This window comes from Sus scrofa, chromosome 3, assembly GCF_000003025.6.
Source record: "Sus scrofa isolate TJ Tabasco breed Duroc chromosome 3, Sscrofa11.1, whole genome shotgun sequence".
NCBI lineage: Eukaryota > Metazoa > Chordata > Mammalia > Artiodactyla > Suidae > Sus > Sus scrofa.
This window is the reverse complement of record NC_010445.4, coordinates 22,715,063-22,739,219: the sequence shown is the minus strand read 5'-3', so window position 1 is coordinate 22,739,219 and position 24,157 is coordinate 22,715,063. Positions and strand designations below refer to the sequence as shown.

The 24,157-nt window shown below is 48.6% G+C and overlaps 1 protein-coding gene across 2 annotated transcripts in view; it reads right to left on the bottom strand.

Annotated features, from left to right (window-relative positions):
* The window catches only part of GGA2 (golgi associated, gamma adaptin ear containing, ARF binding protein 2), a 38,694-nt gene continuing 19,490 nt past the window's right edge, over window positions 4,954-24,157 (bottom strand). For both annotated transcript variants that reach the window (XM_005656770.3, XM_005656769.3), the window contains exons 7-17: window positions 23,861-23,941; window positions 23,183-23,320; window positions 18,695-18,776; window positions 15,474-15,599; window positions 14,295-14,399; window positions 13,957-13,985; window positions 13,440-13,573; window positions 11,194-11,351; window positions 8,673-8,842; window positions 6,597-6,707; window positions 4,954-6,082 (exon numbers count right to left, since the gene is read on the bottom strand). In XM_005656770.3, coding sequence (XP_005656827.2) covers window positions 5,972-6,082; window positions 6,597-6,707; window positions 8,673-8,842; window positions 11,194-11,351; window positions 13,440-13,573; window positions 13,957-13,985; window positions 14,295-14,399; window positions 15,474-15,599; window positions 18,695-18,776; window positions 23,183-23,320; window positions 23,861-23,941 — 1,245 coding nt within the window. In that variant the 3' untranslated portion in view covers window positions 4,954-5,971. The remainder of the gene's footprint in view (window positions 6,083-6,596; window positions 6,708-8,672; window positions 8,843-11,193; window positions 11,352-13,439; window positions 13,574-13,956; window positions 13,986-14,294; window positions 14,400-15,473; window positions 15,600-18,694; window positions 18,777-23,182; window positions 23,321-23,860; window positions 23,942-24,157) is intronic.

Genomic DNA, 24,157 nt, shown 5'->3' with positions numbered 1-24,157 from the left:
CATCTCTCAGCTTTGAGGTTGTGCATGTTTTTTAGTTGACAAGTCCCATGGCAACCTCAGAAGCCTTAGGTGCCTCTCCAATATGCCCCCTCTCTTTGGAGGGGAACGGGGGCAGGCGTGCAGCACGTAGAACTTCCTGGGACAGAGATCAAATCTGTGCTACAGTAGTGACAATGCCAGAGCCCTAGCCCTTTAGGCCACCAGGGAACTCCAGAGATGAAGCTATTAAGAAACAGGACGTAATAGTCAATCTATGAATTATTTACAGGACATAAAATTCACTCATTTCCAGTGCAATTCAATGATTCTTAGTGAAATTGGAAAGGAGTGCTATCTCAAGAACATTTCCATCAGCCAAAAAATTCCTTTCTGCCCATCTGCTTTTGATCACTGCTCCCACCACCAGCCCTGGGAAACCCAGAAATCTGCTGTCTCTAAAAATCTACCTGGGTTTTTGTTTTCCTTTGGTCAATTTTTTTGTTTTGTCTTTCACACCCGAGCAGATCCAGGGGCCTCCCCGATCTGTGTGCACATCTTTTGGTCAAGATGGATTCTAAATTTTTCTTATATTTAGGTTAAAGATCCACTTTGAATTCATTTTGCGTGTGTGTGTATAATGTGAGATAAAGATCTAAGGTTTTTTTTTTTTTTTTTTTGTCTTTTTGTCTTTTTGCTATTTCTTGGGCTACTCCTGCGGCATATGGAGGTTCCCAGGCTAGGGGTCGAATCGGAGCTGTAGCCACCAGCCTACGCCAGAGCCACAGCAATGCAGGATCCAAGCCGTGTCTGCAGCCTACACCACAGCTCACAGCAACGCCGGATCGTTAACCCACTGAGCAAGGGCAGGGACCGAACCTGCAACCTCATGGTTCCCAGTCGGATTCGTTAACCACTGCGCCACGATGGGAACTCCAAGATCTAAGTTCTTTTTTCTTTTTCTTCTTTTTCGTTTTGCAGGTATTCCAGGACAATTTGTTGTGTAGATTTTTCTTTCTCTAACTGCATTGCCTTTATATATCCGTCAAAAAGAAAGTGACAGGGCGTGCCTACTGAGATAATTGTGTGGTTTTGTCCTTCATTCATATGATATATTAGTATACAGTAACTGATTTTTGGATGGCAAACCAATTTTGCTTTCCTGGATAAATTACACTTGGGCATGGGCTACAAAATTTTTATGTTACCAGATTGGCTTTGCTAATATTTTGTTGAGATATTTGTATCCACATTCATGGGAAAATTGGTCTGTAATATCATTTTGTGATCTTTTTCTAATTTTGGTGTAAGTGTTAATACTGGTCTCATAGAATGATCTGGAAAGTGATCCTTCCTCCCCTATATTCTGAGTTTGTAAAGGATTGCAATGTCTCTGCTTTAAATATTTAACAATTCAAAGTGAACCCATCCAGCATATTTCTTTGTAGGAAGACTTTTTTTTTTTTTTTTTTGCTTTCTTAGGGCCACACCCACAGCATATGGAAGTTCCGGGGCTAGGGGTTGAATCAGAGGTACAGCTGCCAGCCTACACCACAGCCACAGCAACGCAGGATCGGAGCCACATCTGCAACCTACACCACAGCTCAAGGCAATGCTGGATTCTGAAGCCACTGATGGAGGCCAGGGATAAAACCCTCATCCGCATGTATACCAGTCAGATTCATTTCCACTGCACAACAGGAACTCCCAGGAAAGACTATTTTTTATTTTTCTCTTTTTGGCCATGCTCTGGGCATGGAGAAGTGCCCACACCAGCAATCAAACCTGAGCAACAGCAGTGAGCCAAACTGCTGCAGTGACAACAATGGATACTTAACCCACTGCACCAGAAGAGAACTCCAAGATTTTAAGTTATTAATTCAACTTGACTTGTTATAGACCTATGAAGATATTATTTCTTCTTAGACTATTTGGTATTTTGGGAATTTCTAGAAATTTGTCCATTTCACCTAAGTAGTGAAATTTGTTAACATAAAATTATTCATAATATTCCCTTATGACCTTTTTTTTTTTTTTTTTTTTTTTTTTGCTTTTTTGCTTTTTAGGGCTGCACCCACAGCATATGGAGATTCCCAGGCTAGGGGTTCAATCGGAGCTACAGCTGCTGGCCACAGCCACAGTCACAACAACACAGGATCTGAGCTGCATCTGCGACATACACATGCCTTGGGCATGGCCACAAAAATAGTTTGTTAATTTTATTGAAGAACCAACTTTTGACATTTTTCTTTTTTTTTTTTTGGCCATGTTCATGGTATACAGAATTTCCTGGGCCAGGGATGAAACACACCCTGGCAGTGACCTGAGCCACAAGAGCAACAATGACAGGTCTTTAACCCACTGAGCAAGAGAGGAACTCCTATTTTTTGTTTTCTGTTATTGATTTCTCACTCATCAGTTTCCTTTCTTCTGCTTGTTTTCAGTTTAGTTTGCTCTTCTGTATATTAGCATATTAAGGTGGAATCTTAACAGTTCTTTTCTAACATAGGAATTTGAAACTGTAAATTTCTCCGTAAGCACTGCTTTAGCTACATCCCATAAACTCTGATGTTTTCATTGTCTTTACTTCCAATATATCTGAGTCTTTGATCTGTGGGGTTTTTTTTTTTGTTTGTTTTTTGGGTTTTTTTTGTTTTGTTTTGTTTTTTTGGTCTTTTTGCCTTTTCTAGCACCACACCTGCGGCATATGGAGGTTCCCAGGCTAGGGGTCCAGTCGGAGCTATAGCAGCCAGCCTACACCACAGCCACAGCCACGCCAGATCCAAGCTGCATCTGCAACCTACACCACAGCTCACAGCAACGCTGGATCCTTAACCCACTGAGGGAGACCAGGGATCGAACCTGCAACCTCATGGTTCCTAGTCGGATTTGTTAACCACTGAGCCACGACGGGAACTCCCTAAGTGTCTTTTGTAGACAGATATCTGGACTGTTTTTTAATCCAGCCTGATAATTTCTGACCTTTGATTTGGTGTCTAGATTATTCAAATTTAATACAATTATCGATATAGGTAGATTTGCATTTCACTGTTTTCTATGTCTCCTTTTTAGTCCCTCTTCCTTTACTCTCTCCTTTTGCATTAAATCAATTTTTTTTCCAGCCACACCTGTGGCTTATGGAAGTTCCCAGGCCAGGGATCAAGTCGAAGCTGGAGCTATGAACTTTTCCACAACTGCAGCAATGCTGGATCCTTAACCAGAGCTACGAATGGTTGTTTCTCAGGCTCCAGTCTTCAGTAAATCTGCCAACTAAAATATAATTCTCAACTTTTAGGTTGAGCATTTTTTTCAGTCAACACCACAAAATAGTTCTGGACTATTTCTGGCCTTCTGTGATATTTTTGTTGTTGTTTTTTGGCCATGCCCTGGGGCATGTGGAAGTTCCCCGGCCAGGGATCCATCCTGCATCACAGCTGCAGGCTGCGCCACAGCCGAGGCAATGCCAGATCCTTAACCTGCTGTATGTCCCACAAGGGAACGTCCCTATTCCTGGCCTTTTAAATGAGAAAATAAAACGTTGTGTTTTAGGAGTTCACGTCGTGGCTTAGTGGTTAACAAATCCGACTAGGAACCATAAGGTTGCGGGTTTGATCCCTGGCCTCGCTCAGTGGGTTAAGGATCCTGCGTTGCCATGAGCTATGGTGTGGGCTGCAGATGTGGCTCGGATCCCGCATTGCTATGGCTCTGGCATAGGCCGGCAGCTACAGCTCCAATTGGACTCCTAGCCTGGGAACCTCCACATGCCACGGTAGTGGCCCTAGAAAAGGCAAAAATACAAAAAAATAAAAATTAATTAATTAATTAATTAAAAAAAAAAACACGTTGTGTTTCGGTCACTGTATTATTTCCTTACTAGACATGATGCTTGTTGTTTGAGTCTATCAGGAAGAAACAGTGAATAAGAGAAAATACCTTTTCTACATCTACTGAGCTCATCAAATAGTCCATGTGTGCTATTAATGTGGCTAAGACATTCCCAGAAGAAGCTTCGCAGTGTATTCTTTCAATATGCCACTAGCTTTAACGCTAGTAATTTGCATATGCCTTCAAAAACAAGAGACTACATGGAGTTCCCTGGTGGCTCAGCAGGCACAGCCAAAAAAAAAAAAAAGCAAAAACAAAAACAGATGGAAAGTTATCTGCTTCAGATTTTGGTGACAGGGTTAGGTACTTTAGAATTACACAGCCTTGTTTACAAAATTTACCTGAATGCATTATAGAAACCGTGTTCATGAGTTTCTAATTATATTGTTATAGATTTCTGCCTTTGACTAGATTTAGATGTTTAGTCTCCAATTTCTCTATCCTTGATATTTACTACATCTCAGTATTAATTTGAACCTTGCCAAAATTTTAAATATTTGCTTTTATTTCATGAGGTAAACTTCAAACAGTTATGGGTAAGTAATGCCTGTTCATGAAAGCCAAGTGGACAAGCAGATAGTAACTGAAATAGGAGTCGCAGCTAAGTGGTCTGCAGTACTGGAGTCTCTTCATGTATATTAACTCACTTAAATTCTCAAAACAATCCCGTTACCCACTTTAGGGGAGGAAGCTGAGGAGGATAAATTCTTGTCTCCGGTCATATGGCCAGAGGCAGAGCTGTGAAGCTAAAGAATGGAATTACAGGACTTCCCGTCGTGGCGCATTGCTTAACGAATCCAACTAGGAACCATGAGGTTGTGGGTTTGATCCCTGGCCTTGCTCAGTGGGTGAAGGATCCGGGGTTGCCATGAGCTGTGGTGTAGGTCGCAGACGTGGCTCGGATCCCGCGTTGCTGTGGCTCTGGTGTAGGCCGGTGGCTACAGCTCCGATGAGACCCCTAGCCTGGGAACCTCCATATGCCACGGGAGTGGCCCTAGAAAAGGCAAGAAGACAAAAAAAAAAAAAAAAAAGCCTATCATCTCCAAAGGCAACGGGCTTTGTGTCTCCTTCCACCCCAAACTCCACAAAGTGTATGAGTTACACAGGTATTTATTCAAAGACATTCTGTATTTAGTCCCCACTTACATCATTGCTAAACTCTCTTTAGATCTTATTGGCATCACAGTTCTTCATCGTGGATTGTGAAGTCACAGGCCAGGGCCAGCCCATCAAGGTTTATAATGACCAGCGTGGTGTCACAATCAAAGAGCTCTGGGTCAGTGCTCGTGGAGATGCGGATGGAGATGAGGGTCCCGAGGAAGGCTCCAGACAGGCTGCCCAACCCATGGGATTGCTGGGATCTGGGATCTGCTTGCCCCTCTGCCCTGAGGGTCCACCTGCCCTGGGGGAGTCTAAGGCACAGCGGTGAAGCACATGATTGGCCCACCAGGCGTGGTCCTCTGGTCTAACGGCAGCCCCTCGCCTAGGAAACGGTGGCACGCACATCCCGTTTAGAAGAGCCTCCCGAACACGTGCAAGCAGCATTCTCTCATGGAAATGGAGACAAGGTCTCTCTTGGAAGAGTATCCTAGAAGACACTCTCTGCCCCAAGACCAACCAGGTCCCTTGTAAGGTCCCTGAGAACAGCAGCCTGGGCGCAACCAAGACTTTCAAAGGCTGACAAGGCACAGAGTGGATGAATGAAAAGATAATAATACATGGAAAACGACAACACCTTTGGCTTCAAAAACCTCCAGTCCCGAGGCCGGGAGGGACTTCGGTGTTCACCAACACACAAAACCAGGCTAGGATCGTGGCGGATGGGGATCAGAAATGCTTAGCATTTCCCACCCTGCCTGTGTCCCAAGCCCTGCGTCCCCTCCCGTCCTCAACTCCCCTGCAACACACACACACACACACACACACACACACACACACACACACACACACACACACAATTATCTGCAGAATAAGTCAGAGGTCGGCATCCAGAACCTGACGTCAGGATAGAACACTTGGCACTTGGCACTAATCGCTGTGATTAGTCCTATCTAGACAGCAACAGGAATGCAGGCCTAAGCTTGCATGACAGGGTCTGTCCTGTGAGAACTTAGGCAGCACCCAAGACAGCCAGATCTGGAAAGTCTTTCACTTCTCCTACTTCACTGAAAGGCTGTCCGCCTTGGTTGAAGGTCAGCTTATACCGTAACCGGATGGGCTCCTGGGCAAAGAGAAAAGATGTTAAATTAGTGGGGACTGACACAGACGCCAGCCCAGAGGAAAAGCCTTTACCCCACCCAGTAGGCACCAAGCAAAAACACACGTAACTCCACTCAAGCAAGGGCTTCAAACCACTGAAAGACAGGAATCCCCTGGCCTAGATCCTTGGGCGACAAACAGAAGGGAGGTCACCCTGGGCGGCCTCCCACATTTTTTGCAGTCATAAGGGTGAGACCAGCTGAGGAAGACAGACTGGCCTCACCCTTTCAGAGGATGCTATGGTAGGAGGGGGAGCGTGTAGCACTCCCGCGGTCCCCAGCTACGACCATCCGGTCACACATCTTTCGGTGGGCCCCAAAGGAAAACAGACTCTAGCAAGGGATCTTCCTCCACCATCCCAGCCAAAGCAGAGCCTCGAGAGCAAGACCTCCACAGACCTCCCTCCACCTACCAAACGGCCTCCCTAGACTTCGGGGGGGCCCCATTTTCCCGTTACCATAGATACCAGAACCTACTTTGTGTGGATTGTCCAGCAGCAGCATCTGGGAGATCACAGCTGGAGGCATCAGAGGACTGAAAGCAGGAAGCTTGGAGCTGGATGCTGGCTGCAGTTTCACTCTCATTGACTATCAGGGGAAGAAATCCACAGTGTAACTCACTCCTAAAGACTACAGCTTCAGTGAGGGAGAGCAGATGAACAGGAGAGCCTGGTGTCCCCCCCAGCAACTGAAGAAAGGATGCAAAAGACCCTTCCCTCCGTACACAGGATCTGAAGCTGTGCGGTCAACGGCTGGCCTCTGAGAGGCAGCATGAAGAGTGAGGGAACATTTTGGTTTGAATTCTAACTCTGCCTCTTACTAGCTGTGGTTTTGGGCAAAACACATAACCTTTTATTTGTTTGTTTTGGTCGTTTTAAGGCGGAATCCATGGCATATGGAGGTCCCCAGGCTACGGGGTTGAAGTAGAGCTGCAGCTGCCAGACCACAGCACAGCCACAGCCATGCCAGATCCGAGCTTCATCTGCGACCTACACCACAGCTCATGGCAACACCAGATCCTTAACCCACTGAGTGAGGTCAGGGATGGAACCTGCATCCTCATAGATACTTACTGGTCAGGTTGTTACCGCTGAGCCACAACGGGAACGCCCCTTGCTGAACCCTGGACTGATCATTTATAAGATAGAGATATGAACAGTACATGCTCCATAGAATGTCCATGGGTGTCAGAAAACACCTAGTTGATTTTCACCTGCCTTGAGTCCTTCCTTTCAGGACATGCCTGTGCCCATTTCTTGTTATTCGGGAACAGGCTGTTAATCTTGAAAAGGGGACATAATACCCAACTTGGCCAGAGTACCTCTTATCCCTTAACACAAGTTTCTGGTCCAAGGTATGAAGTAACACCAGCAAGGCCAATCCCAGCCCTTGCTTGGGTAATCAACATGCATGTCCGAGTTCCCGCTGTGGCTCAGTGGAAAAGAATCTGACCAGTACCTATGATGAGGCAGGTTCGGTCCCCAGCTTCGCTCAGTGGGTTAAGGATCTGGCATTGCCGTGAGCTGTAGTGTAGGTCGCAGACACAGCTCAGATCCCCACGTGGCTGTGGCTCTGGCGTAGGCCAGCAGCTACAGCTCTGATTCAACCCCTAGTCTGGGAATCTCCATATGCTGTGGGTGCAGCCCTAAAAAAAAAAAAATAGCAAAAACAAAACAAAACAAAAAACCCACAAAACTTGCATGCCTCGCGCCAGGGGAGTTTCTTCCAGAGATACAAAGGGGCAAGGGACCATGTAACTCAGAGCTGCTGCTAGCCACTTTCCTGCTTTGAGGAGAGACACTGTGAGTGAACAGGCTCCAAAGAGGAAAAGCCAAGTCAAGAGACGGAAAACTGGAGTTCCCGTTGTGGCAAAACAGGTTAAGAACCTGGCATTGCTGCAGCTATGGCGCACATTGCAGCGCAGCTCGAATTTAATCCCTGGCCCAGGAACTTCCATATGCTTCGAGTATGGCCAAAAAAAGAAAAAATAGAGAGAGATGGGAAAGTGACAAAGTCTTTAAGGAACTGGTTAAGAACCTACCTGAGGAGTTCCCGTCGTGGCGCAGTGGTTAACGAATCCAACTAGGAACCATGAGGTTGTGGGCTCGGTCCCTGCCCTTGCTCAGTGGGTTAAGGATCCGGCGTTGCCGTGAGCTGTGGTGTAGGTTGCAGACGCGGCTCGGATCCCTCGTTGCTGTGGCTCTGGCGTAGGCTGGTGGCTACAGCTCCGATTCAACCCCTAGCCTGGGAACCTCCATATGCCGCGGGAGCGGCCCAAGAAATAGCAACAACAACAACAGCAAAAGACAAAAAGACAAAAGACCAAAAAAAGAAAAAAAAAGAACCTACCTGAATTCAGCCATATCTGAAGTCAGACATTCAGGAATCCCCAGTTCAGTGAGCCAACAAAATTCCCATTTTTATCCTATGCTATTCTGGGTGAAGATTCTGACCCTTACGCTTCATACACAATGTCCCAGCAAAAGACTTTGGTGCCCCAAAATGACAGCCTTTATCGAAATGTTCCAAGGAGCTGGCCAGCAGCCGACTCACCTTGGGCACGGCCACTTGAAACATGATGTCCCAGACGGGCTGGGTGGCGGTGCTCATCATGGTCAGCAGGAGAACCTGCACCTCTGGGTGGCCAGGGGCCCCGGTCTGGGAAAAGTGGAGCAGAATTCTGAATCCATTCCGGTCATACACGATAACAGGAGGCAGGCTGCCTGGTAGAGGACGCAACCGAAGAATTAGCTCCCCTGACAGCCATGCTTAAGACAGACGTGCTCATGGAGTTCCCGTCATGGCGCAGTGGTTAACAAATCCCACTAGGAACCATGAGGTTGCGGGTTCGATTCCTGGCCTTGCCCAGTGGGTTGAGGACCCGGCGTTGCCGAGCAGACACGTCTCGGATCCTGCGTTGCTGTGGCTCTGGCGTAGGCCGGTGGCTACAGCTCCGATGAGACCCCTAACCTGGGAACTTCCATATGTCAAGGGAGTGGCCCCAGAAAAGGCAAAAAGACAAAAAAAAAAAAAAAAAAGACAGACGTGCTCCTATCACGGCAGCTTTTGAACGTAACCCTTCCTTTCCTCTATCTGGACTCCTATGACACTCCAAACTGATCTCTCCCCACCACACAACCCTCCTAAGTACATGAGCAGTCTAAAGAAACATTCTTTTTTGAGCACGAAATGATGGTGGTTAAAATAATGGAGGAATACAAGAGAAAATACAGGATATCATAAAGAATGAAATAAAAAGTACTGGAATTCCTGTCGTGGCTCAGTGGTTAACGAATCCGACTAGGACCCATGAGGTTGTGGGTTCGATCCCTGGCCTGGCTCAGTGGGTTAAGGATCCGGCATTGCCGTGAGCCGTGGTGTAGGTCGCAGACTCCGCTTGGATCTGGCATTGCTGTGGCTGTGGCGGACGCCGGCAGCTACAGCTCTGATTAGACCCCTAGCCTGGGAACCTCCATATGCCGCGGCTGCGGCCCCTAGAAAAGACAAAAAGACAAAAAGACAAAAAAAAAAAAAAAGAAAGAAAGAAAGAAAGAAAAAGAAAGAAAAAGCATCCTTAACCCTACTCAAAAAGAGACATTGCTAACATCTGAGTCTATATCCGCCTGGTCTCTTTTGTATGACAACATACACATACACACCTCTTGTATTTAATCTTAAAAAACTGTAAAGACATTTTAGAAATACTAAAGGGACTGTTCTAATTGAGCTAAGAAATGATTCTCAAGTTAATTTTGGGAAAAAAGATACATAAGACTAACCATTAAAAAGGGAGGAGAGGGAGTTCCCATTGTGGCTCCGCAGAAACAAACCCGACTAGCATCCATGAGGATGCGGGTTCCATCCCTGGCCTCGCTTGGTGGGTTAAAGGATCTGATGTTGCCTTGAACTGTGGGGTAGGTCACAGATGCGGCCAGGATCCAGCACTGCTGTGGCCATGGCATAGGCTGGCAGCTATAACTCTGATTCGACCCCTAGCCCGGGAACTTTCATATGCCACAGGGGCAGCCTAAAAAGAAAAAAAAAAAAAGAAAGAAAGAAAGAAAGAAAAAAAGGAGGTGGGGGATAGTAGGGTTATTTGAATTAACAAACACTCAGATATGTACAAAACTATAATTCAAGCAAAGCAGGATAAAACACAGCATTCAGAACAGACCCAAATATGAGAATTTTGAAGTATATGCTGTTACACATGTTAGGAGTATATATTTCAAAATCATTGGCTAAGTCAATAAATGGCACTGGCTAAGCATGTGGAATTTTTTACTTTTTAGGGCCACACCCGTGCCATATGGAGGTTCCCAGGGTAGGGGTCGAATTGGAGCTGCAGGTGCTGGCCCGCACCACAGCTCACGGCAACATCGGATCCTGAACCCACTGAGCGAGGCCAGGGATCAAACCCGCAATCTCATGGTTCCTAGTCAGATTTGCTTCCACTGTGCCGTAACGGGAACTCCAGGAACAAATTTTTAATGGAGATCCTTCTCACGCCAAACATCACTTATCAAAATGCATGTTATAAAAAGAGAGCTGAACAATGAAACGGTCAAAGATGAAAAGAACTGAAAACACTCATGAGGTATGGGGGTGAGGTTACGGGAGGAAAAGACAACTTTTCTAAAAGGGAACCTGGTAACCAAGATCCCAAATTTTAAATGTCTACACCCAGCATTTCCACTTTTAAGTATATATCTTAAGGAAATAATCAGAAAAGTTTTAAAAAATGGCTCTTTCTAGAGTTCCTGTTGTGGCTCAGAGGAAACGAACCCGACTCGTATCCATGAGGACACAGGTTCAATCCCTGGTCTCAATCACTGGGTTAAGGAACCAGCGTTGCAGTGAGTTGTGGTGTAGGTCCCAGACGCAGCTTGGATCCCGAGTTGCTGTGGCTGTGGCGGAGGCCGGCAGCTGCAGCTCTGATTCAACCCCTAACCTGGGAACTTCCATATGCTACAGGGGTATGTGACCTTCAAAAGAAGAAAAAAAGAAAAAAGAAAAAGCTGGGCATCTAATAGAAAATGGAGCGGCGTAGGGGTGGGTTTAAAACTGTACTCACTTGGCTTAACAGACTCCAAAGGGACAAACACGTGAGCCAGAGGTGTATTCTGGGACGATGGGGAAGAAGCCAACGGACCAGCCTCCCAGGACCAACCTGGAGAGGACTTAGTCCCTGGTGGCACTTCCTTGGGGATACTTTTTTGTGGAATATAATTCCTGCAAAGAAATCATAAAGATCAAGACTGGCAAAAATTGTAGAGAATTCCAGGAATCTGTGATCAGGCTTTCCGAAGAACGGGGGTTGGGGGGCAACTAAATACATATGCAGGTGTCTATGTGTGTATGTATACACTTTAGGGGTATATGACTTGAGGCAAGTCATATAACCCATGCCTCAGTTTCCTCATTGGTACAATGGGAATAACTTAGTATCTACCCTCTTTGGGTTGCTCTAAGAATTAAATGAGAACGTGCAGGAGAAGCACTGAGCGGAATGTGTGCACAACAATAAGGGACCTGATATATAAGGCTTTCTTCTTTATAAATTTCAGTTGCATAATATACACAATTTTAATATGATGCTAATTTTTAAAGAAAAATTGAAATGTAATACAGAATACTAAATAGTAAAGATGAAAGCCATACAAAATGGGATAAAGTATAGAATAAATTTCCTATTTGTCTCAGCATGTTTTCCATTCCACTTCTCCAGAGTCACTTCATCTGTTTCTTAAGATCCATGATATAATAATCCGTGTGAATATAATTGTGTTTAAATATATGCATTTTATTTTGTAAAACAAAAAACAATAAGGGACCGGATAAACTAATGAATGTTGTGGTTGTCAGGCCGTCTCTGACAAGCAGCGCAGTTTCCTGTATGTGACCGCCAGGGTGATGGAAGCGGGGAAGATGACAGCAAAAAATCACCCTGACCGTTTCATTCATACTTCATGATTTTGGCCGTGTGGAATACAAGTCAAATACATTTTTGGAAAACTGAAGTCCAGACAGAAGCCATCCACCCAAATGAGACTAATGACTGGCCCCATGTCAAGCAGTTAGAAAGAGTAAAAGTCAGAAGAAGAAAATCCCCTATGAGTACACGCTAGAAGGACTTCCCTGCTCACAGCCATTTCCACCCGAGCCCTATGGTCTCCACCAGGGACACAGGCTGCCAGGCCATGTGAGGGAAGCCAAAATGCTCCAGCCTTGCCAGAGGCAAAGGGACAAGATACATAAACATGGAGAGTTCCCACTGTGCCTCAGCAGTAATAAACCTGACTAGTATCCATGAGGATGTGGGTTCGATCCCTGGCCTTGCTCAGTGGGTTAAGGATCCGGTGTCGCCGTGAGCTGTGGTGTAGGTCACAGATGTGGCTCAGATCCTGCGTTGCTGTGGCTGTGGTGTAGACGGCGGCTACAGCTCCAATTCGACCCCTAGCCTGGGAACCTCCACATGCCGTGGGAGTGGCCCTAGAAAAGGCAAAAAGACAAAAAAAAAAAAAAGTATACGAATTATTGTACAACTATTAGAATGAGGCAAATTTATATAAAGTGATATGAAAATGTATCAAAGACACGTGACAATAAAAAACCCACACTGGAGTAGCGTTTATAAATTATAATCTCATTTGTATAAAAATAAGCCACAGTAACACATTACCGCATGTGTAGAAAAAAAGCAAAGAAGGAGAGTTCCCATCGTGGCACAGTGGGAATGAATCCGACTAGGAACCATGAGGTTGCGGGTTCAATCCCTGGCCTTGCTCAGTGGGTGAAGGATCTGGTGTTGCCGGGAGCTGTGGTGTAGGTCGCAGATGTGGCGGTGGTGTAGGCCAGCAGCTGTAGCTCCCGATTCGACCCCTAGCCTAGGAACCTCCATGTGCTGCCGGTGCGCACGTAAATAGATAAAAAAAAAGAAATAAAAGCAAAGAAGGAACATTCAACCTTGTCTTTAGTGAGTGATATCTGGGACTTTCTATAGTGTCTATTTCTCTAGTGATCAAATGCTGCTTAACTTCGAATTACACTGCAGTCGGGAAAACAAAAAACCAACCCCAAAAACCGAAAACATCATCGCCATCTACTGCTGTTACTCCGCATGCCCCTTTGCAGAGGTCCTGGCCAAAGCGTCCATTCTCTGGACTCCGGATCGGGAGGCAGAGGAGAGGCACCTATTGAACTTGAGGAGGAAGGAAGCAACCCCTTCCGGGAGAGCGGCGGGCCTGGGCTCTCCTGCAGGGAGCGCCAACTGCACCGATAAACCACGCTTCCACCTCCTCGACCACCCGAGGGACTCACAGAGGGCCTGGAGACGGCTGTGGGGAGAGTAGATCCAGCAGGTTCCTTTCTGCAGAAGGGCTCCGAACAGCACCACCTGGCGGTGTGCTGGCGGTGGGGGTCTTCTCTTCCTGACAGCAGTGCTGCCCGGCAGCCTGTGAAATCAGCAATAGGTCAAGGAAGGCCTATGAATGATGTGAGCCATGGTGACACCATAGTGGAACGATCCTGACCCCAAAGCCACGGCAGCCCAGGCTCACCACATCCCCTGTGGCAGGAGGAAAAAGGGCAAGAGAACAGGGCTCCTGAGCAGACCTTTAGGAAGCAGGAGCCTGGATACAACCGAGGGGGCCGGGGCGGCAAAGAGCAAAAAGATGTCTCCTTCCACGGGTTCTAGCCACACAGCACAAGGGAGGGAGAGGCTGGCCCCCCGCATCTGCACTGGAGTCCCCCTGCTTCCCCCTGGTAGCGCTGCCCTCCCAAGGTAGGGGTGAGGGGCATCCCCTCTCCTCTCCCGCCCCCAGAAGAGCTTCCTTACCTTGTTGGTTACTGGGGCATCACTGATTCCTGTGAAGGAAGGGACAGAGTGAGATGCTCACCACTAACTCCTCCTGATACGCTGATACCCAGGAAAACGATCCCTTGCCCCCCTTTCAAGAATGTTGAGAAAGTCTGGACAGAAAAACAAATCACCCAGGGTCGTTCAACGCATCCATGGCAGATGTGAGCCTAAGTGCAAGGAGGACACCTCTGAACTTCCTGCTCTGCCCAATTCCTTCTACCAACAGGCATCCTCTCCCTGGGGGGGAATCAGCTGCTCTCCCCCCAAGAGTCAGGACCACTCAGTGCCTGCTCCCCCCAAAACAGCCCCCTCACCTAAGGCTGCCAGGTCCTGGTGCAGTAAAGACGGTGTGGCGACCCCAGCCTGGGCAGACCCACTGTCCCCCTCCAGGTCAATCAGGGGACAGTTCTTCGTGCAGCCTGTTGGATTCGGAAAGACGAGAGATCAGACAATTAGCAAAATGAGGCAGTCAGAAAAAGAGCAAAGTCTCCATTAACAGGCTATCAGCTTTCCTCAGGCCTCCTCCCAAGCAAAAAATGTCACCCCGCCCCACCCTCAGCACACCCCAGAAGCACCTTCCCCTCAGCTGATTGGCCTTACAAGACTGGAGTGGCATCTGAAATACAAAGTAGCCAGAGGAACTGCCTCCCCCACTCCCCCCACCCCAGCAATCACAGGATCTGGGGCCAGTCCATTCAGCCTGGACAGTGGCAGAGCTGACTGCTCCAGCTCAGAGGCTTTTTGAGGTTCTGACCACAGCTCATATCGGAATCACCTCAAGTGCTTGATAAAAATGCAATTAGTGGGAGTTCCCGTCGCGGCTCAGTGATTAACGAATTCAACTAGGAACCAAGAGGTTGTGGGTTCGATTCCTGGCCTAGATCGGTGAGTTAAGGATCCAGCATTGCCGTGAGCTGTGGTGTGGGTCGCAGACTCGGCTTGGATCCCGAGTTGCTGTAGCTGTGGTGTAGGCCGGCGGCTACAGCTCCGATTCGACCCCTAGCCTGGGAACCTCCATGTGCTGCGGGAGTGGCCCTAGAAAAGGCAAAAAGACAAAAAGACAATGAGTCTTGATTCAGAAGATCTAAGAATTCAGCTCCAATTAATCTGAATTCAGAAGGTCCAAGAGTCTGCACTTTAACCAATAATCCAGGTGATTCTGATTTAGCCAGCCTGGCCCTAGGAACCACTGGCGATCATTTTCTCTCGTGTCTACCTCCCGTAAGGAAGCACTCCTGAGAGGAGGAATCCAAACGTGGGCACAGCATAGCCGCCTGCTTCTGTTCACAGCCAAAGCTGGGGTGCAGCCTGGCAGTCAGTGCACGCTGGCGCACGGGGCAGAGGCTGGCTACATTAAAACCACAGGAAACAGAGAAAAGGGCACGTTCTCTCTCTTCTACACCATAAGCCAGAAGGTTCTGAAGATCCACTGCTTTCCTGGGATCTGCAGGCAGCCCCAGGGCAGGGGGTGGGGCGGGGCTCTCTGCACGCACCTCTGGAGACAGGTGTGTCTTCCACAGAGCTGACCGCGGTGCTCCCAAAGGTGACACGGCCCTCTACCACCTGTTTGTACAGCAGGACTCCCTGGGTGAGGAGGTCATTTGCCTGGAGAATCTCCGCTACAGAATGAGAAGAAAAAACAGAACCCCCTGGTGTAGCCCCCCATCTCCGTCTCTTTAAAGTCATTCTACAAAGCAGCTCTACCAGGTTCAGATCATCCATGCCTTGGATCATGACATCAGGCCCTCAGCAGACCCAGTCACTCCATCCCTGGACTCCAACACTTTCTTCTCGGGATGTAGGGGGAACCAAACTTCCACACTTTCTTTTCTTTTTTTTTGTCTTTCTGTCTTTTCAGGGCCACACCCACAGCATATGGAGGTTTCCAGGCGAAGGGTCTAATCGGAGCTGTAGCCACCAGCCGACGTCACAGCCACAGCAGCGCCAGATCCGAGCCACGTCTGCGACCTACACCACAGCTCACGGCAACACCGGATCCTTAACCCACTGAGCGAGGCCAGGGATAGAACCCACGTCCTCATGGATGCCAGTCAGGTTTGTTAATCGATGAGCCACGACGGGAACTCTAAAACTTCCTCACTCTCTTTGCCTGTACTGTCAGTTATATGATGGCCAACATTTGAACTACGGCTCTGTCAATTGAGAAACTAAAACCATTTAATTTACAATTAAAACTTAGGAGTTCCCAGGTGGCTCAGAGGGCTAAAGATCCGGCGTTGTCACTGCTGTGGCTCGGGTCACTGCTGTCCACTGCAGGTTTGATCCCTGGCTTAGAAACTTCCACATGCTGTGGGCATGGCCAAAAAATAAATAAACAAACCAAAAACTTAAAGCTATCTTTGTCAATGTGGAGGCAAGTATTGAAAGACATTTTTGGTACTTCATTCAGTTTATTAGAAAGTTTTACGTATGGAGGGAACGACTTGGTACCCAATCTACTTTTTCATCGGTAAATTTCATAAAATATAAAATAAAAGTATTCCTTTTCTTTTTTTTGGCCACATCCTCGGCAAGACGTTCCCAGGCCAGGGATTGAACCTGTGCCACAACAGCACACTGAGGCACAGCAGGGACACCACCAGATCCTTAACCTGCTGAGCCATGACAGAACTCCGAGATAAGTGTTCCTGATGAGAATTTGCCATCCAAATCAAAACATCCTGTAGGTATAAAACCTCAGCGGATTTCAAAAATGTCAAGAGTATCTCATGGTCTGGTTCACTTGCAAAAAAAAACTCTCTCCCAGGAGAGGGGCTATGTATAACTCTAAGGTCAGTGCTAGAAGAGGCCTCCAAGAGCAACCAGCCATTCATTTTCTGCCAATTTTTAAACCGGATAGATGGTGCAAACTAATATAAGGTTGAATTCACCTGGCAAAATGTTTTATTTGGCATGAGCTTAAAAACTTAAATTTCAGGAGTTCCCATCGTGGCGCAGTGGTTAACGAATCCGTCTAGGAACCATGAGGTTGCGGGTTCGATCCGTGGCCTCGTTCAGTGGGTTAAGGATCCGGCGTTGCCGTGAGCTGTGGTGTAGGTTACAGATGCGGCTCGGATCCCGTGTTCCTCTGGCTCCGGCGTAGGCCAGCAGCTAGAGCTCCAATTAGACCCCTAGCCTGGGAACCTCCATATGCTGTGGGAATCGGCCCTGGAAAAGGCAAAAAGATAAAAACAAAAACAAAAAAAACAAAACTTAAATTTCATTACCTTTGACCTCATTGCAACCAGAGAAAATAATAGGTATAGACAATAATTGCGTCACACACACAAAAAGGAAACCAGATACCACTGAGCCTCTTAACACCACCTATGAAGTGTTTTTGCTCCCCTACACCCCCTGTCCCCCGCCATGGAACTGAAATCTGTACAAGCCTCCTGATCCTGTTTGTAAAAAATCAGGAATTTCAGATACATCAAGAACAGAGAAACATTAAATACCATGAGACATGCCATCGGAAAATTAAGACCATTGAAGATGTGACTCGGATCCTGCTCTGCTGTGGACCCCTAGCCTGGGAACCTCCATGTGCCACAGGTGCGGCCCTAAAAAAAAAAAAACAAAAAAAAGAAAAAAAGAAAATTGAGAACAAGAGAAACTCTTAGAAGAACATGTTTTTCCCAGGGGCGTGGCACAGGGGGCAGGGCATCCATTTAAAGCGACTTAAATATGGAGTTCCCACTGTGGCAGGGCAGAAACGAATCCGACTAGGAACCATGAGGTTGCGGTTCCATCCCTGGCCTCGCCCAGTGGGTGAAGGATCTGGCGTTGCCGTGAGCTGTGGTGTAGGTCACAGACACAGCTCAGATCCTACATTGCTGTGGCTCTGGCGTAGGACAGCAGCTGTAGCTCTGATTCGACCCCTAGCCTAGGAACCTCCATATGCCTATGCCCCAGGTTCGGCCCTAAAATGCAAAAAAAAAAAAAAGAAAGAGAGAAAGACTTAAATATCAACCAACTACAAAGCATGTTTTTTTTTTTTTCTTCGTTTTGGTTCTGATTTAGAACAAACTTAAGAAAGGGGAGGGGGCAGGATCAGTAAGAGATGATTAAAGAGAGAAATGCCCAGGAAAATCTCAACACTGACCAATTACTTTGAAATGTTCGGAATTTGCTTAAAGATAGAACTTCGGTATGAGGGGGAGTACAGAGGGAGCCCACAGAACAGATAAGACAAGATCAAAAGACTGGCCCGGCATTGGTAATTATTAACAAAAGGTGAAGAGTACCTGGGAACAGAGTAAATCCCTGTTATGTGTTTTCCGATTCCCCCTAAGTTTTAAATGTTTCAACACCTGTGCAGGTAGGTACTACGGGTCTCCACCCTCTCTCTCACTGGCATCAGCTCTCGCAGGCTCCCCACGCAGGCCCTGGAGGCAGCCGAGTGTGCCCCTCTCAGCTGATTCTCGGCCCCCTGCCTTACTCCAGGCCCTCCGTGCTATCTGCTCCTTCTTCTATCCCCCTCGTGCCCAGTCTACACGCTAAGTTTCCACCCCTTCCTATGTTTTCAGACCTGCGGCAGATTTCTTGCTCATGTCTAGATTCTTCCAGAAATCAGAAGAATCAGCTCAGGCCACGCCTTCCCAAGCCCAACCACCATAAAGCCCAGAGGCCCCTGTCTTGCACAGACAGCAGGAGGCCCCGTGTCCGTCTGGCACCCTGGGGTGCTGTCTACACCAGAGACTAAGACAGTTACCGAGTGCGTCGTCATCGTCGGTGGTGTCACTTGCCAGCCGGAACAGGGTGGGCCGAAGCTTTTCACACCTCTCATACACGACCTAGAAAACAGAGCTTGTGGGAGTTCCCGTCATGGCTAAGTGGTTTACCAACCTGACTAGCATTCATGAGGACGAGAGAGTTCGATCCCCAGCCTCGTTCAGTGGGTTAAGGATCCAGCATTGCCATGAGCTCCAGTGTAGGTCGAAGACATGGCTTGGATCTTGCGTTGCTGTGGCTGTGGCTGCAGCGTAGGCCGGCAACTGTAGCTCCGATTCGACCCCTAACCTGGGAACCTCCACATGTCTCGAATGCAGCCCTAAAAAAGAAAAAAAACAAAAAAAAAAAAAAACAAAAACAAAACAAAACAGAGATTGTTCACCACACACACCCAGGCCCCGCAGCAGGGCCAGACTGCCTCCAACAAGTAGGCAGCAGAGTCTGGATGTGCAGGAGTTCTCCTTGTCCTGTCCCAAATTTATGACTGCAGGTGTCAAGAAAGAGGGCAGTTACAGTTTCAGAGGTATGTGCTATAAGCATGATTTTTTTGTTGTTGTTGTTGTTGCTGCGCCCATAGCGTATGAATTTCCCAGGCCAGGACTGTATCCAAGCCACAGTTGTGACCTCTACCATGGCTGTGGCAATGCCAGATCCTTAACCTGCTAGACTACAGCAGGAACTCCCTAAATTATGATTTTTAAAAAACAGTTTAAAGGAGTCCCCTGGTGGCTCAGCAGGTTAAGGACCTGGTGGTGTCACTGCTGTGGCTCTCAGGTTGCAGCCCTGGCCTGGGAATTTTCACATGCCATGGGTGCGGCCAAAAAAATTTTTTATTTTATTTATTTATTTTTTATTTTGCTTTTTAGGGTCACGCCCGCAGCATATGGAGGTTCCCAGACCAGGGGTCTAATTGGAGCTCCAAGTGCCAGCCTACACCACAGCCACAGCAACGTGGGATCTGAGCCACATCTGCAACCTACACCCCAGCTCACAGCAATGCCGGATCCTTCACCCACTGAGCGAGGCCAGGGATCAAACCTGCAACCTCATGGTTCCTAGTCGGATTTGTTTCACTGCGCCACAGCGGGAACCCCCCCCAAAAAAAAATTTAAAATAAATTTAAGACAGTTTAAAAGGTGACAAAAGACCTTAGTTCAGAAAATAATCCAGCGTCTCTCTCTTCAAGCTCCTTTCTCTCTAAAGCCTGCCACGCCACCAGTGCTCTAACAAAGGGAGGCCCTGCAGCAACCGTCCTGCTGGAGGACTAACAGCCAAACTTCCCACCCAGCTCTTGTCTGGTGCCAGCACTCCCTTTACAAGACTCCCACGATGCCTACACGGGTTCCCCAGAGCTCAACCTCATCCCGCAGGAGCCCCTGGGAAAGCTCACGCTCCGCACAAGTTCACCCTCCACATACTGCTGGGGAAGAGATTCCGCATCTTGGGCATCCTGCCTCGCAAGGAAGCTCAATGAAGTGATTTCACACTGCAGGCCTCCCTCAGACGGTAGCCCCCGTCCCCAGGACTGGTGAGATGTCACATCCGACTGGTGAGTCTGGGAGAGGCAGCAGGAAGGAGACGCTTCCTCCTGCTTTGCTCTTGAGAGCTACCTGCTCAAGGAGAGAGAGGCCCACCTTCAGCTCTGCTCTAACCTGCGTGAAGGTGTGAAGAAGGACGCCCCTGGCCGGGAGAACGTGGTGCAAAAGCACCACCAAGGTGGCCAGTGAACCCGCCTGATGCTAGGGTCCAGGATTAGGAAGCCACTTGCCGACACCCATCTACCCACAGTTTCCACAGTCAGCTCTACCCACTATAAAGATTGAGTTGTGGCGTTTCCATTGTGGCTTAGTGGGGAACAAACCCGATTAGCATCCAAGAGGATGCGGGTTCGATCCCTGGCCCTGCTCGGTGGGTTGGGGATCCGGCGTTGCCGTGAACTGTGGTGTAGGTCACAGGCACGGCTCGAATCCGAGTCACTGTGGCTGTGGTGGAGGTCGGCAGCAGTAGCTCCAATGTGACCCCTAGCCTGGGAATTTCCATATGCCGCAGATGTGGCCCTAAAAAGCAAAACAACAACAACAAAAAAAGATGGAGTTTTGTTTCTTGTCCTACCTCTCCTGCCTCGGAGCTGGTTATCATAGGCAAGGGGGAACCATGCTATTGAAGGCCCTACACCCCAACCTTCCTGAGGGGTTCTGGTGCAAGCTCACCTCAGGGATGAGCTTTGCTCTGTCTGCCTGCCCCGAGCCTGGCAACCCTGCTGAGCGCTGTCTGCCGCCTCCAGCCACAGGAGGCCAGCCACCAACCCCAGTCACAGCCGACTGACAGAGGAGGGAGACACGGGAGGCAAAGCAAATAGAGCTTTCTCTCAGGAAGTGGGCAAGGCGCCGGGTCATTTCTGATAACCTTGGGACATGGAAGGACAGAGAAACGAAGAAGCTACGCGAAGGTCACCTTTCCCAGGCAGAGAGGTCTAAGCAACTGAAATGCAGAGAGAGAGAATGAACAGAGCTGTGGAGGGGGCAGGAGCGCGGAACACCGAGACTGAGCGTGGAACGCAGCGCCTCGGAGATGGTGGTGCTGCTGCTGCCCGTCTACATGCGCTCTCAGCCATGGCGCCAAAAGCAGAAGCACAAAGAAAAAGGGCAACAGGAACTTCAAAATGTTAACCTTTGGCTTCAAAAGACACTGTCGAGACAGTCAAAAGACAACCCAGGGAGTTCCCGTCATGGCGCGGCGGAAGTGAATCCGACTAGGAACCATGAGGTTGCAGGTTCCATCCCCGGCCTTGCTCAGTGAGTGAAGGATCCAGCGTTGCCATGAGCTGTGATATAGGTTGCAAACTCGGCTCGGATCTGGTGTTGCTATGGCTATGGTGTAGGCCAGCAGCTATAGCTCCGATTAGACCCCTAGCCTGGGATCTAAGAGGGTGCAGCCCTGAAAAGCAAAAAAAAAAAAAAAAAAAAAAGACAACCCAGGAAACAGGAAAAAACTGTCTGATAAGGGACTGGTATCCAGGATATGCAAAGAACTCTGAAAATGTTCTAGTTAGGGAGTTCCCGTCATGGCTCAGCAGTAACGAATGCGCCGAGGATCCCTGGGCTCCATCCCTGGCCTCACTCAGTGGGTTAAGGATCCAGCATGGCTGTAAGCTATGGTGTAGGTCACAGAGGCAGCTCAGATCCTGCGTGGCTGTGGCTGTGGTGTAGGCTGGCAACTGGAGCTCCAATGCGACCCCTAGCCCAGGAACTTCCATATGCCGCAAGTGCGGCCCTAAAAACCAAAAACCAAAACAAAACAAAAGTTTGAGTTAGACAGTAGTGATGGTGGGGTCTCCTCGTGGTGCAGCAGGTTAAGCATCTGGCGATGTCACTGCAGCAGCTCAGGTCGCTGCTGTGGCACAGGCTTAATCCCTGCCCCTGGAACTTCTACATGCCGCTGGTGTGGCCAAAAAAAAAAAAGGTGATAGTTGCTTTTATGTCATATAAATTCTCACTATGTATGTTAGGAAAAAAGGAAAGATCTCAAGATGTGTATATATGGACAAATGAGAACCCTCTACCCTGCTGTCAGAGACATGAAATGATGTGATCACTTCGGAAAATAGGTTGTGGCAGCTTCTGAGAAAGCTAACAGCACCCAGACCCTGTGACGCAGCAATCTTGCATGGAGGCGTTTACCCAAGAGAAGGGAAGAGGTATATACACAAAATGCTGCATGTCATTGTTTATCGCAGCTTAATTCACAGTCACCCAGAGCTGGAAACAACCCACATTTCCATCAAGAGATGAATGGCTACACATGTGGTGCACACACACCACAGGTTACCACTCAGCAATACAAAGGAGCAAACTCCTAATACGCAGCACGAATGGAGCTCAAATATTTATGCCAAGGGGGAGACGCCGGACCAAAGAAAAGAAGAGTTAACACTGTGTGATCCCATTTATAGAATAATCTAGGGAGTATAAACTGGCCAGCACAGAATACAAACCAGCCGCTGCTTGGGGATAGAGAGAAAGGCAGGGACAGAAACAGGGAGGCCTGGAGGGAACAAGGAAGCTCTGGGGGATGAGGGACATGTCTACACTTCGACAGTGTGGTGGCATCTCGTTAAACCATCACACACTTTGGACACGCGAGGACTTCTAGTGTGTTGGCGACACTCGGTGCTGCTGAACTTATCTTTAAGAAGCGCACCTGGGAGTTCCCATCATGGCTCAGTGGTTAGCAAATCCGACGGAACCATGAGGCTTCGGGTTCGATCCCTGGCCTTGCTCAGTGGGTGAAGGATCTGGTGTTGCCGTGAGCTGTGGTGTAGGTTGCAGACGCGGCTCAGATCTGGCGCTGCTGTGGCTGTGGCGTAGGCTGGCGGCTACAGCTCCGATGGGACCCCTAGCCTGGGAACCTCTACAGGTGCGGCCCTAGAAATGGCAAAAAGACCAAAAAAAAAGAAGAAGAAGCACACCTGCAAGGCCTCCTGGTCGGGCGGGGCCTGGCCTGGCCTGCGGTACCTGCTCAGCATTTCCTGCAGCACCTTCACGTGGCTCCGTACTTCCTCCACGGCGCTCACCCTCTTGGACACCTTTTCTGATTTCTCCTGTTCCTTTTGGGAGACAGAGGATGGAGGTGAGGGAGCAGACACCCTGGATAGAGCCTCCACGAGAGCCGGGAAGGGGGCACTGCACGGTAGAGGGCTCAGGGAGGCCCCCCCAAACTCCGAGTGGACACTGTGCTCCCTTGGTGGGGGAAGACAATGCTCAAAGCCTGGAATTCCTGGGACAGACAAGCCCGTCTGGGGATCTGGGATCCACTCCTCTGTTCCACCAGGCACAAAAAGATTCCCAAACCGGGACGCTGTCTACACCATACTGGCCACTGGGACAGAAACTGGTGTCAGTGGAATGCCTTGAGCTCCTGGACAGAGGACATGGGACGCGCACAGCAGCACGGCCACCACCTTGCCGCCCTTCGGGGAGTCCAAGGCTGGGCCCGATTCAGGGCTAGGGGGCCGTCCCTTCTCCCAGCCGACGGTGCACCCACACCCTTGAGCACATCCCCAGATGCCGTCCAGTGCTGTCAAATGCTGTGCCCTGCTGTCCTCTGTCAAATGCCGGTTCTGCAGAACCCCCTGGAAAATACCCACCTCCTTGACCAAATTCTTGATCAGCCGGTTTGCAGCCTGAAGATCCTCAGGGTGGTTGCTTTTCAGAAGCCTTGTCAGAAGCTGAAGAGGGAACAAGACTTGGTGAAACCACCTCCCTCTGGGTCAAATGGCCCAAGGTGACAGCCCCAGCAATGGTGGAATGAACACTACAAACAGCTCTCACGTTTCATATGCGTTACCTTGACAAACCCTCACAATAACCTAGGTATTGTGACCATCCCCAGAGACCACCAGTTTTCAATGAGGGCATTTGGCAAAGTCCCACGGATATTTCTG